This window comes from Culex pipiens, chromosome 2 (assembly GCF_016801865.2).
Source record: "Culex pipiens pallens isolate TS chromosome 2, TS_CPP_V2, whole genome shotgun sequence".
NCBI lineage: Eukaryota > Metazoa > Arthropoda > Insecta > Diptera > Culicidae > Culex > Culex pipiens.
This window is the reverse complement of record NC_068938.1, coordinates 171,843,348-171,856,823: the sequence shown is the minus strand read 5'-3', so window position 1 is coordinate 171,856,823 and position 13,476 is coordinate 171,843,348. Positions and strand designations below refer to the sequence as shown.

The 13,476-nt window shown below is 41.3% G+C and overlaps 3 protein-coding genes across 3 annotated transcripts in view; 1 reads left to right on the top strand and 2 right to left on the bottom strand.

Moving 5' to 3' along the window:
* Positions 1–13,476, bottom strand: part of LOC120428233 (zinc finger protein 39-like) — a 487,119-nt gene that overhangs the window by 455,221 nt on the left and 18,422 nt on the right. The gene's annotated exons all lie outside the window — the stretch shown is intronic.
* LOC120428239 (sphingolipid delta(4)-desaturase DES1) lies at positions 2,567–11,392 on the top strand. The gene is made up of 2 exons (XM_039593218.2): positions 2,567–3,659; positions 10,617–11,392. The coding sequence occupies exon 1, from the start codon at positions 2,666–2,668 to the stop codon at positions 3,632–3,634; it is 969 nt and encodes a 322-aa protein (XP_039449152.1). The 5' UTR covers positions 2,567–2,665; the 3' UTR covers positions 3,635–3,659; positions 10,617–11,392.
* On the bottom strand, positions 10,902–12,662 carry LOC128092767 (histone-lysine N-methyltransferase MECOM-like). Its single transcript, XM_052707347.1, has 3 exons — positions 12,377–12,662; positions 11,897–12,321; positions 10,902–11,831 (listed from the first exon to the last, which is right to left on the bottom strand). Exons 1-3 carry the CDS (start codon positions 12,545–12,547, stop codon positions 11,534–11,536), a joined length of 894 nt encoding a protein of 297 aa, XP_052563307.1. The 5' UTR covers positions 12,548–12,662; the 3' UTR covers positions 10,902–11,533.

The window sequence follows — 13,476 nt, the reverse complement described above, 5'->3', positions numbered from 1 at the left end:
GCACCTTTTTATTTCTGGTTTCAGCTTTACTTTTTTGTATTGTTAAATATGATGAAAAAATACAATATTGACCCCCAAACCCTCTCCGTTCACGAGTTAGATTGGCCAAGAGCTTAAGATGAACCCCGCTCATGAGATCGAATTCAAAAGCAAACAAGTAGTTAATATTGACAAATTAAAAATCACATTTATTATTGTCCGTTTCTTTCAAAGGTACACACCGCCGTAGTCATTGTTGCCAGCGATTTTTTGCACTTTGAGTTCAATATTTTCCCTGGATTCTACCCTAGCATAATGAACCTGTGGTGCACGGGTTCACTTCTAAATAATTTAGTTGTGTTTTCTCCAAAATCGGCTCACAGTTTTTCCTCTTTCGTTGGCCGGATCTCGCTCGCTTCGTTGTTAGGGTGAACTCCTAAGATAGGCCGTAGTGTTGAGTTCTGTGACATCTGTGACGGACTCACTCCGTCGAACGAGCTGGAGCAACTGGCGTTGGGCACAAACGCCCTATCAAAGTTTTCAAACTTTTGAAATAATGCAGCAGCTGCTGGTTCGTCCGGGACCGTTGGTTAAAATCGTTCGTTTGACCAGTTTGCTCAGGCTGCCTACGGTCTGCAGGGGGTTGACGAGTTGATGCCCAGGTTAGTGGTTGGAACGTGTGCCTGATGCAGATTTTGACCATCCCTTCTCCCAGAGTGACGGAAACTCCCTGCCCTTCCTCAATGTCCGTGCTGGTTTCTCTTGAAATGGTCCCCATCTCATCCAGCAGGGACGTCTCGCTGATCACCTTCTCTGTTGAAATGTCATCGTCGAAGATTTCGTGGTATGTATTCGTGTGGTTCGTTGCCGTCGCCGGTTTTGAACTCCTGGCAAGAAATTATGTTTGACGACCTTTTTAACGTGAAACTGGATTTTCTTACCTGGACATGGCTGTTATTCTGGCCGTTCCCGTTGACTTCGACATTGATGACCGATCTTGCGCTTCGCCAACGACCACAAAATTCGAGTCCGGACTGGTTTGCGTCGACGTCGATATCAGCAGCGGTGTTTGCTCCAGATCTTCCGGCGTTACGATCTGGCGGGGAAGCTTCCGAAAGAGGAAAAAGATGTAGACTTCAAGGATCAAGGATTTAAATTGAGTAGTATACTCACATTCTGAGGGTTCACGAGGAAGGCTATTTTGCTTAACGACGCTTCAACGATGCCGATGTGGGCCGGTCGTTTTGCGGTCAGCAAATCTTGTCGGTGCGGATCTTGCGTTCCGAACTTCTGCTGAAGCTGTCGCGATTCACCGGCGACGGTAGACTGTCCACGGCCTAGGTGTCGGGCGGGTTGAGCAGGCCCGTTTTGCCCGAGTTCCAGACGCCCGATTAGCCGAAGCTGGTGGCAGTGCCCATGTTGATCTTCTTGGTACCTTTTGGGCTAGGTTTTTTAGTCACGGCGATCGTCGGAACTTGTCGCGTAGCAGAGCTGGCGGCGGCCACATCCTCCTGCCCTTTCTTTAGCGCTTCTGCTCTCCGTTGCTTCTTGGTCATAAACACCGGCTTGCTTCGGGCCTTGCAAAAGAACATTTGATACCCGCCGCGGAATTTGATACCCACCGTCCCGCTTACTTTGACGGATGGCGGATGTCACGGGACAAGAAATCTGCTGTGGATGAACCGGTTGAGGGAGAACTGTTTCTGCTTTTTCCGATGGCAAGGGCGTCGTGGAACCCGTAACTGGTCGATCTGCAGAGCGGTCCCATTGGTCCCATCCGAATTATGATCAAAAAATTTACACAACACAACATTCTTAAAAGTGACATTTGCCAATGACGTTTAGAAACGTCAAAACCCACACTGATCAAAATTTCCTTTAAAATTTTCTCGTCACTCTTCGTGCATCCATATTTACCTCGATATTTACGGTATTTACGTAAATTTACCGGAGTTGCTCCAAATGCGCTACGGATGAAGCATGTGCCCAACCCCGTGCATAGGGCTTTAGTACCCAATTGGTTTGAAATAGGAATTGAAAAACTAATTGCAAATTTCATTCTTGTTTTTCTCAATGTTATGAAAAATGACAATGGCCGTTTTACAATGTTTTGCTTGAAATAACCTATAACATTAACAACAGTCTAGACCCGAAGCCTGATTTTTCTGTTACATTCTTATTGGAATTCCATATAAACTGTAACGAGTATTCCAGGAACCGGGTCCTGACTATTAAGAAACTGTTTTTCATAGAAATTACCTATTAGGACAGTCAGTTTTTTTATTAGGTGAATATCTTCCTTGCCTGATAAACCGTTTTCGGGAGAGCGAGCAAGAATGAGCATTATTTTCTCCATCTCTTTTCCACTCCCACGATCGCATTCGAGTTTCTCTCGCCTTCCTTTCACATGATTCATTCGAAAAACTTTTTTTCTTCATTCGCACTGTTGACAGAAGAGAGAAAGCTGCGTTGGTGTTTGTGACAGTCGACATAAAAATTTCTTCACAGTGGCCGCTACGTGACAGTTCGCTCGCCGCCCCGTAGTCCAGCAGCAGCCCTCGAACGTTCCGGTAAAGTTTGATTAATTTCTTTTTTTTCGGTTGTGGTGTGTCCCCGCGAGCGAGTGAGAGAAAGAGGGAGAGAGGCCATATCGGGGCGGAACGGCAAGTTGTGAAATTCGGACGCGATGGGCCAGCATGTTTCCCGGACGGATTTCGAGTGGTCTGGGCAGGAGGAACCGCACGCCAGCAGGAGGAAATTGATTTTGGCCAAGTACCCGCAGATTAAGAAGCTGTTTGGGTATGATCCTCGGTTCAAGTGGGTGGCCAGCGGGATGGTTCTGGCCCAGTTTGCGATGCTGTTTGTGGTGAAGGAGGTCCAGTCGTGGAAGATTATTTTGCTGCTGGCGTACTTTTTGGGGGGAGTGATTAACCACTCGTTGATGCTGGCCTGTCACGAGATAGCGCATAATCTGGCCTTTGGACACGCGAGGCCGATGGCGAACCGGCTGTTTGGGTTCTTTTGCAACTTGCCGATTGGGCTGCCGATGTCGGTGAGCTTCAAGAAGTACCACCTGGAACATCACCGGTACCAGGGTGACGAAGTGATTGACACGGATCTACCGACGAAGCTGGAGGCGAAACTGTTCTGCAACACGTTCGGGAAGTTCATCTGGGTGTTTCTGCAGCCGATGTTCTACATCTTCCGTCCGCTGGTGGTTAACCCGAAGCCTCCGCAGAAGCTGGAACTGATCAACGGCGTTATCCAGCTTGCGTTCAACGCCGTCGTGGTGTACTTTTTCGGGTGGAAGGTCATGTGCTACCTGATCATTGGATCTCTGCTGGCGATGGGACTGCACCCGGTGGCCGGCCACTTCATCTCCGAGCACTACATGTTCGCCAAGGGATTCGAAACGTACTCGTACTACGGGCCCCTGAACTGGATCACCTTCAACGTGGGCTACCACAACGAGCATCACGACTTTCCGGCCGTCCCCGGTCGCCTGCTGCCGGAGGTGAAGCGAATCGCACCGGAATTCTACGACACCATCCCGCAGCACACGTCCTGGACGCGGGTGCTGTTGGACTTTATCACCGATCCGGCCATCGGTCCGTACGCCCGGATCAAGCGAAAGGCCCGCGGTCTGGACTCCTAAATGCGGCGGGCGCAGACCAACAAACGTAAGTCGATAGCGATAAGCCCATTAGGCAGTGATTTGTGCGATTGGCGCACAAACACATCCGTAAAAAAATTCGCACAATCTATATTGGGTAATTGAGAGCGCTTTTTGGAATTAAGTGCACACTCGCTGTGTCCAGATAAGACGCGACGACGGGGGGATGCGCCTCGGCAAGATAACGGGCAAGTGGCCGCGGCCGTCGTCATGTGATTCAATATTTGGCTAAGCGAGTGCGAGGGTGTTTGTTTGTGTGAGTCAGATTGAACGGTTCCTTAACTCTTGTTCGCTTTCCAAATTACAATATCAGACATTCAAATGTGAGGCTTCAAGAAGCCGGCTTTTTCACTGAGTCTTGATTGGCTGCATAACATCAAGAATCAGTTCTTTTCTCTCAGCTGATGGTTGTTACTCATAAGTAGAGAGAGCGAGTGAAAAAAGAACACGCGCTTGTGTGAGTCATTGCGGAGAAAAAAGTACCTCAACTTGAGAGAATTACTTCCAGACGCCGGTAGTACGGGATTTATTGTGGATGGTTCAAGAAAGTGTAAATTCAATTGTTTATTACTCTAGATTGCAAACAACAAAACAAACATGGTTCCTTTTTCCGAGAATAATATCCACGAATCGTCGTCACCACCGGTTTTCCCCCTTCCACTTGAGATAAGGGACAAAACAACAGCGCCCATTCATGCTAGGCAATCGTCACCAGCACCTCCACCGGTAAAACATTTAAACATCGCGTGTTTGGTGACGACTAGTTCACCTATCCTTCCGTCCGGTCCGGTTATCAATTTCTAACGATTCATATTCACGCCACGCCACCCGAGCAGTGTCACACGCAGCTCAAAGTGGGCGAATCGAACGCGCGTTTGGATGGTTTGCGTACCCTAGCCGATGAATTTAAAGTCCACTCTTAAGTGTGTGACTTGTGGCCTTTTTTTTCTCCCCTTTTTATTCAACTCAAAAGTATCGGGTTTGAGGCGGTTACGTCACTTTTCGATTCCTCTGTTAATGGCTGCTGAATTAACTGATGGGAACGACGCGAAGAAAGTGGTGCAATGAATAAATAGTACATAAGTCGTGATTAGATTACGACTGGCACGCAGGCACGGATTTTTTAGACTTTTTTGTCTCCGTTGTTCTAGTCGAACAAGAAAAAACACGTGCTAGTCGCGAGGAGGCGTCTATTAGCGACCAAGGTTAAATCGGTTGATAGCAGGCAAACATGTCTATATGTTATTGATACAGATAGATAAGTGTAGCGCATCGTAACTTACAGCATTTTTGAAGCATGGATCGATGAATCTAGAATGGGACATTTATTTACTACCCATTTAGATTTCGTTAAAGGCTTATTCCTCTTTTTCAAAATATATTTTTAAAAGTCTGGTTTTCTAGAATTCCTTAGAAATGTTACAATACAACAAAATTTGAAATCGTCCACGATAAGTGTGTTAGGCCAAATTAAAAGGTTACTCTTAATTTTAAAACTTTGAAACTATTTTTTACAGAAAAGAGCAGAAAATTTCACAAAAGTTTAATTATTTAGCATTGAAAATCGAATCAATAGTATCCGAGATATCGCAAGTTGACAAATGAGGGCTTTTTAGACGACACTTGGCAAACTCATTTTTCGCGAGATTTAAACTTTAAGAGGCAGTACTCGACAAATAGCAGTGCGATTAGCAATAACAAAATAAATTGTGGGACATTTGTGCACATTTTGTGATGAAACATGCAAACAATTTAAAGTTTGACAGAAACCTAGTACTACGTTTTTGTTCAGAAACTCATGCCGAACATTTTGCTACAAAAAGCTCGCGAAAAGATGATAAAAAGTTATTTAATAAATACTATTACAGAAATCAAAAAAGGTGCAAAAAAAGTTTGTACACCTTTCGAAAAATTAACTCAAATAAAGTTATTTGTTGACAAATTACCATCAATCCAATCTGTCAACTCCAAATAGGCATCCATGACTGATTAAAAAAATAATATGGATTGAACATAAAGTTTACTAACTACTTAGTATAAAAGTTTATATAACTCTGAAAATTGTGTATAAAACTTATCTAAACTTAATTTTACAAACTATCAATTTAACTAAATGTCAATATGTTACCATAGAATTTCTTAACAAACTTTTTGGAGTGGGTATAACACCGTTTGGGGGTCTTTGAATCGCTAGAATAGATTTTTCGTTGGAACTTCGTACCAACCCGGAATTACGTCGTCGGAAAATCCGTCTGCATCCGAACCGGTCCACGATTCACAAGTCAACCTATGTGGCATCGGAAAGGGCATAAGTTAGGCAAAAAAACGATTTTAACAAAAGTCCGGAAGATTGTAAAAAAAGACCTTTTCAATGAGTTCAAAAGATTGAAGATCTGACAACCCTATCAAAAGTTATAAGCACTTAAGTGTTATTCATGAACTTTTTGGAGGCCGGATCTCAGATATAACCTAGCATTACACTCTAAATGTGAGGAAGACACCAACCACCTAATGGTGGATTAAGTAACGTTTTACCTAGGTATGTAAAAACGTGTATTTTATAGTAAACCTAGATGTATGGGTATCAAAAGATCGAAAGATTGATGATGATTTTTAACACATTTCTGTTACTTCAAGCAAAACAATGTAAAAGGACCTAAGTTGAAAATCAAAACAAACGAGATTTTTCATGTAAATGATGCACTAAGTCTTCAACTATCGCTATATATCGAGAAAAGTTCAAAAAGTTGATATTTTTATTAATAAATCCCAATTTTACTAAGGGCCAAAGTAATTTAGATTGGGTTTGTTTTCAACATCCACATAGCCCCTTTACTATAAAGGACCAATGTGCAAACTGGAGATGTTTTGTTTTGAAATCGTGTTAGCTCAAGGGACAAACAAGATGTTGTTTATAAACAAAATTGAAATCAATTGGGCCCTTTGCTTCAAATTATGTTTTTTATACCGATTTCTGCTTCAAATAAAAGAAAATCCCGGTAATTTTTACAAATCTCGTTAATTTACACGGTACGAATCAGCTCCGACGTGAAGCGACTTGCAGCGATAAAGTGGCGGAGAGCGTCCGGCGGCGGTGAGAAGTCTGCTGTAGGAACGAGCACATTGGTACCTGTGTCGGGAGTGTCCGCTCCAGGAAGCGGCTTGGAGAAATGGCCATTCGCAAAAGAGACACTTCATACAACATAAGACGTGATAATAGTAATATTCGTCACAATTGAAATAAACGTAACCCAACAATGTTTGCAAATAGATTTTATTTATTCGGTAACAAGCATTAGGGACCATCCATAAACCACGTGGACACTTTAGGGGGGGGGGGGGTATGGCGATTGTCCACGCTCCATACAAAAAAGATTTTTTTTGTATGGACAATTGTCCACGAAGGGGGGGGGGGGGATCCAGGTTACCAAAAAAGTGTCCACGTGGTTTATGGATGGTCCCTTACTTCATTTTTCCTTCGACCGACAGTCTTCGGATCCAACCTTCGGTTGAATAATGATAGAAACTCCACCGTGGAACATTGGCCATCGAATTTTCGATCTTTCCTGAAGCTATTTCTCACATTAGTTTGCATTCCCGTGTCTTACTGTCGCCATCTCGTTCCGATGAAACTCTCCGTTGCTATTTGAGTGAATAATCATAGTAAATTGTTCATTTTTCTTAAAATAGGAATTGAATAGCTAGTTGCAAATTTCATTCTCGTTTTTCTCAATGTTTTGAAAAATGACAATGGCCGTTTTACAATGTTTTGCTTGACTTTTTTCATTTTAAAGCGGTATACGCACTTCGGAAGGAACCGGTCAAGAAAAAAAATCAAATGGACAGCAGCGGCAGCGCAAGCAAGTCAGAGAGGGTGAAGAAAAGCCCCAAGAAATCGCTCTCTCTCCTTTGTTCTGCTGTTCGTAAAGCTGTTTCTTGACCCCTTTCCTTCCGATCTCCATACTAGCATTAATGCAAAAAAAAGATAAGGGACCATCCATAAACCACGTGGACACTTTTTTGGGAATCTCGAACCCCCCCCCCCCTCTTCGTGGACAAATGTCCATACAAAAAAAAATCTTTTTTGTATGGAGCGTGGACAATCGCCATACCCCCCCCCCCCCCCCTAAAGTGTCCACGTGGTTTATGGATGGTTCCTAAACTGACAAGACAACATTTTTTTGATGGATCAACTATGGTCCTCTTGGAACGAGCTGTCAAGTAGGACCTTTTCTGTCTAGAAGGGCCGCGTAGTTAACTTTTAAAAGTTGATCAAAAAATCTTTGTGGTCGTACAAGGGGTGATTGATCTCAGAAAAATAAGTTTATTCGTTGTGAACAATAATATCATAAATTTAAGCTTAAAAAAATGAATAAAAAGAATGTCTCCGTTACCAGATTTTGCACCATCCTAAGATCGGAAAATTTCATGAATGTTTCATGTTTTAACATTGAAAATCGGACCATTTGAGATTTGAGATGTCTACATTAGAAAATGGTTGGCTGTTTAGTTGAGACTTAGAAAACTTCAATTTTCGTGTTTCTTTTTGTTTAAGCCGCTGTATCTCAGCAACCAGAGGTCCAATCTTCAATGTCTCTTAGACAATTTTATAGCAAATTTTCTGAACTTTTCAAAAAAATATTTTTAGAAATGGTAAAATCAAACTTTCGGTGGCTATATCTTGAAAACAGAGCCTTTTATCAAAAAATCTGTCAAGTACTTTTCGATTGGAAATTCAATTTTACATTAAAAAATAACAATAATTTCTCTATGGCTCAAAAGGTGCGGGTTTCTGTCCTCTAAAACATATCAAAAAATCTCTAAAACGGGTTTTACAATCGTCTGTATGTCTTGGTCAACATTTAAATGTATGCAAATGGATCCCTTGTTTCCACAGCCGGCTGTCTATTGGATCTTAAATAAAAATATTCGCATCGGGATAAAGAGTTAAACGTTCACCAGCTAAATAACAACGGTCTAAACAGTAGCATCTTATTGCTTGCCTTGAGAATAACATTTCAATCTGATTAAAATACTAAATACACTACCTTGATTAAACGGGAATTGTCTCAACAGCAGCATCCGATTGCTTGCCTTGGGAATAAAAATCTTACCGACTAGACGCATTTATGCCAAAGGTCGTATCGCTTGCTTAGGGCGAATCCTAGAACTCTACCCATACGCAGCCCTGTTGTTTAAATTCGATCAAATTTGGTCAAACGGTAAGTTTGATCAAGTTCCACAATAGGGTTGGGAAAAAGAGCCTGCGGTTTCGCTACCTTTTTATAAGTAAGTTTAGCATCAACACTTCCCGTGCTCCTAATCCTTATTCCTGCCCCGTTGAATGGTGGAGATGGGAGCGGCCGGCAATGGATGGCTTTCATGGTGCTGGCTGTCCTGTCTTGGTAGAATTGGTTTTAATTCCTTTTAATCACACATACATGAAGAAATCCAGTCTGCAACCCGCTAAGATCACCATCTCCATAGAGTTATCTAAGGCCGAGCTCACGCACACTAGCACACCATTTGTTTTGCTGGGCGGTACAAAATTTAACCTCAATCTTTTTCGTGTACGTACACGCAATACATGCGCACGTAGATAACTCTATGCGAATGCGAAAGCAAATGCAACAACATATCAAAAAATCTCGAAAACCAACATATTTTGGGAAATTGAGTTTCTGTGAAAAAAATGTATTTTGATTTGATTTGATGTGATAACCAACAGGGCCACAAGGATGACCTATGTAGCGGTTTCTGTGAAAAAAATGTTAACTAAAAAATCGGCAATTTTTTCCCGTGTACCTATTTTTTTCTCAATAGTCCTCAACAATACCTACAACTTTGCCGAAGACACCAAATTGATCAGAAAATTCATTCAAAAGTTGCTGCCAAAATTGTATGGAGACTTGTATGGGTGAACCAATGACACAAAATAGCTTCTTTGGTCATAGGGAAGGCCCCACAAAGTTTAAGTCAAAAAAAAAAAAATAGTCGAAATCGGCCGATTTCGTAGAGATTTGCTCATGTAGATTTTGTCACTTTCTGAATTATTACATATTCTAAAAGTACTCATAATACACTTTCTTTCCACCAAAACTGAACCAAAGTTAAGGAGCTATTAGACTATGACAAACAAACTCGCCCTTTTTTTGTTTGACAGTTTGCCAAACTCGCAAACTTGTTTGCAGGCAAAGTCGCAACCAATGCCAAATTTATGCAGGTTGACGTGTCCACAAACAAAAAATAAAAATCCTTCGTGGTTCTTGTATTCATGAACACAATTTACGAATGTGATGAAAAAAGCATAATCAAAAATGGTACATTGTCCATTTATGACAACAAAAATGCTCTAAATTCAAACCATTCCAACGAATGTTGTTCTTATATCGAATGTTGACGTCGTTGTATCAAAATCATACACATGCTGTTTGTTGCTATTTTGAAGAATGGAGATGAGATATTTTGCGGATATTTTTGATACTGTCGTCATTTTACGCATAATTGTCCTACGTTCTTTTCGGAAGATGGAGAGATCCGTAATTGAAATCGAAGAGGTTTGAGAGTATTGTTCAATATACAGTTTAAACTTTATGTGATTTTGAATAGGGAACAAGATTATGTAACTGGTTGATGATAAAAAATAAACTTAAAACTGTTTTTTATTCAGTTTAAGTTTTGTTTTACAATCATTCTGCTTTCCTGGCCCTATGGTATAATTATTTTGTGTGGGGCAATACAATGTCGATGAGTAACTAATTTTGACACCAGGTGTTTATCTCTAAAAACATTGCTATCTCATGGCACCTGTTCTTTGATGATAATGATGACTACAAGTGAAATTTCTGTGAAAAATTCAAGTTAGATAAGATTGAAATGAAAAGTGTTAAGGCCGATAAAAATTCTATCAACATATAAATGAATTTCCCATTTCTACAAATATTTTTTCTTCTTTTCCCTCCAGGGCCCTTTCGCCGCACCGTCCGCATGAGGTACGTGAGCGCGTGCCGCTTTAAGGTAAGACTTTTTTTTCGGACTTTTTCTCGTTACAATTTACAAAAAGAGAGAATCAAAATCAATCGCGCCAGAATGGTTCCCAAATTTTGTATGGGGATCATATCCCAGCCGAAGGTCCTAGAATGTTGCGAAGCGCAACGCTACCCAGAGTGAAATCTATATTATAGCATTAAGCTAGCAAGCAACAGCAGCAAATTTGTTACTACACACAGTTACATATACCTCACGTGAGTTTTTTTTTTCTTACCGACTTTTATTCGTGCAGATTTCTTCGTTTAGCGCGCGCGTAAATCTTGGATATTAGTATGTCTTGCTAGGTTGGATTTAACGGCAAACGTTTGCGCACCGCGCGTGTCTTTAGCATTTAAGGGTTGTGCGCACACACAAACAATTTTATTTGTTACGAGTAGTTAACAAAGCAAAAACTACAAAACAAACACTTAACGATGAAGAATTGGCATAACGGGCAGGCGTGCGTGTGTGTGTGTGCGCGCGACTAGCATTAATAGATAGAATAATCCAAATATAACAAAGAACGTGAAATAAAAGATAAGAAACGAAAAGCGAAAAGTATTTCGAACGGTGTATAAAGTATTGATGTTGCTGAATGTCCTAATCACGGTGTAAAACTTGATGTTAACCATTCTAGAACTGACGAAGCGGAAAACGCAATGCTGGGAGCTCTATTTCGATTTATATGTGTGGAAACCAAAAAAACAAAAACCGTTGCTTAATAGATTCTATATTTGTGAACATAATTCAAACCGTCGAATTTCATGAAGTTCGTCACGCAAAGATAACCTCTTGAGTATTGTGAACTTCTTTGGTCGTTTGTGATTTCGAGGAACTATAAAAGAAATCCCTTTAATCGGCAAGAATCTTCTCGCGTTCACTGACACTTGACTCACGATATGCCTTTTTGTGGGACTTTTGGTGTCTTGCTAAACCGACCCTGTAACGGAACACTTCAGCACAGTCCGGGCACTTGAAGGGTGGCTTTTCCAGGTGCATGAGCTTGACGTGGCGTTTAAGGGTATCATCTCGCGCGAAAATTCTGTCGCAAACCTGGCAGGTGTGTTTAACTTCTAGTGTGTGAATGTTTATGTGTTTTTTCAAATTTCCTTTAGTGTAGAAACTAATCGCACAATGTGGACACTGGAAGCTGCAATGAAATGGTAGTAAAATCAATGTTTTTATTAGCTTATTTTCGACGAATCTAATACGAACCATCGCCGAACTATGTTGTGCATTCTCAAGTGCCGGGCCATGTTCTTAACTACTTTACCACATCGTGGGCACGGTTGCATCCTCCTTTTGCCCTTCGGCATTCGAGGCCGTCTAACCTTTCTTTTAGCCGTTGACTCTCCTTCTTTTTCCTTTGATGAGACGCTTTCCGGGGAAGGATCCAGCTGCCCCGTCAACATATTCTCTTCGAAATCTTCCTCGCAAATATCGAGCTCCTCTTCCTGTTTCACCTCTACTTCGTAGTACAAATCAATATGCCCCGCTGCGTCATCCTTTCCCGAATCTTGGGCCATTCTTCGGAAGACAGCATCATTCTGGAGGCAGGACTCCCGAAACCAGTGCCACTTGGCGATCATGTTCCGACAGTCGGAGCAGATGTTCGTCACTTTTGTGCTATCAATTACAGGCTGGAACAATAATTAATTTAATTTGATTTAGTTGAAAATCACATTCGAACATTACCTCAATCGCCAAATAAGAAATGATGAGTTGGGACAGAGCCGGCATTACAGCATTTCGGCGGGCGTCGGTTCCATTTGGGTTGACTGTAAGCTTCCGAACCGGGAGGAGATCGGAACCGTTGAGCAGACACAACCGGCAGCAACTCAAAGTCATTTCGGGCTGGTTGGGCATCGAAATGCAAAATGCGACTGTTATTTTTCTGCCGGAAAGTCAAGGTGCGCTAAGAAAATTTGTTTGGCATTCTCAATAACAATAACAAACGGAACTTTGACAGTGTAAGTCGAGTAGAAAATGAATGAATGAATCGTAAGTCGACATTCAGTCACCGGCACTGACGTTGCAACAGACATGTGTGATGTACAGAAAAATCTGCGTTTTACAGACTTTTCGACTTAGGAATCACAAACATTTTAATTACCACTTCATTATTTTTAAGAAATTTTTTTAACAGTGCTTATAAGACTTTTTTTGTTCAATGCAGTTTGAAACTGTTTTAAAGGGGAACAACAAATTGCTTAAATTATTATTTTCATGAAAAACTTGTACAAGGAATAATAATAATAATGGACTTTTTACTGAAAATACATTTGTTTTTTGCATTTTTCAATCACATAGAACCAAGGGTCCTGATTTTCGGTTCAATGAACAGAAACCACTCACTCATTGCCTATCCATTCGTCGCCTATTCTAACCCGCTAGCATTCATGAGTGAATGATACTCGCAAGCAGCCAGCGAGTGGCCCGAACTGTTCACTCAGCGAACAAATACATCGTGAAAATATTTGTCTACTCCGTCGCTTGACGACACTCACACACTAGGGGAGCTGGGGTAAGACGGCCAGGCGGGGTAAGTCGGCCATCCCACTGTTTTAGTATACACTGTTTAAAGTATACTAATGAATATTACTAAAATGTTCAGCAATACTGTTCCTCATGCTAAATAATGCATATGGAGTCACCTTTGCTAGAAATATTGTTTGAAATAGTATAAAAATAGCTCAAAATAAACAAATAATTTTTGAACTTGAAACTGGATGTAATATTCATGAATTACAACTTAGGCATTTTTGTTAAATAACAATATGTTTTTCTATCTTCAA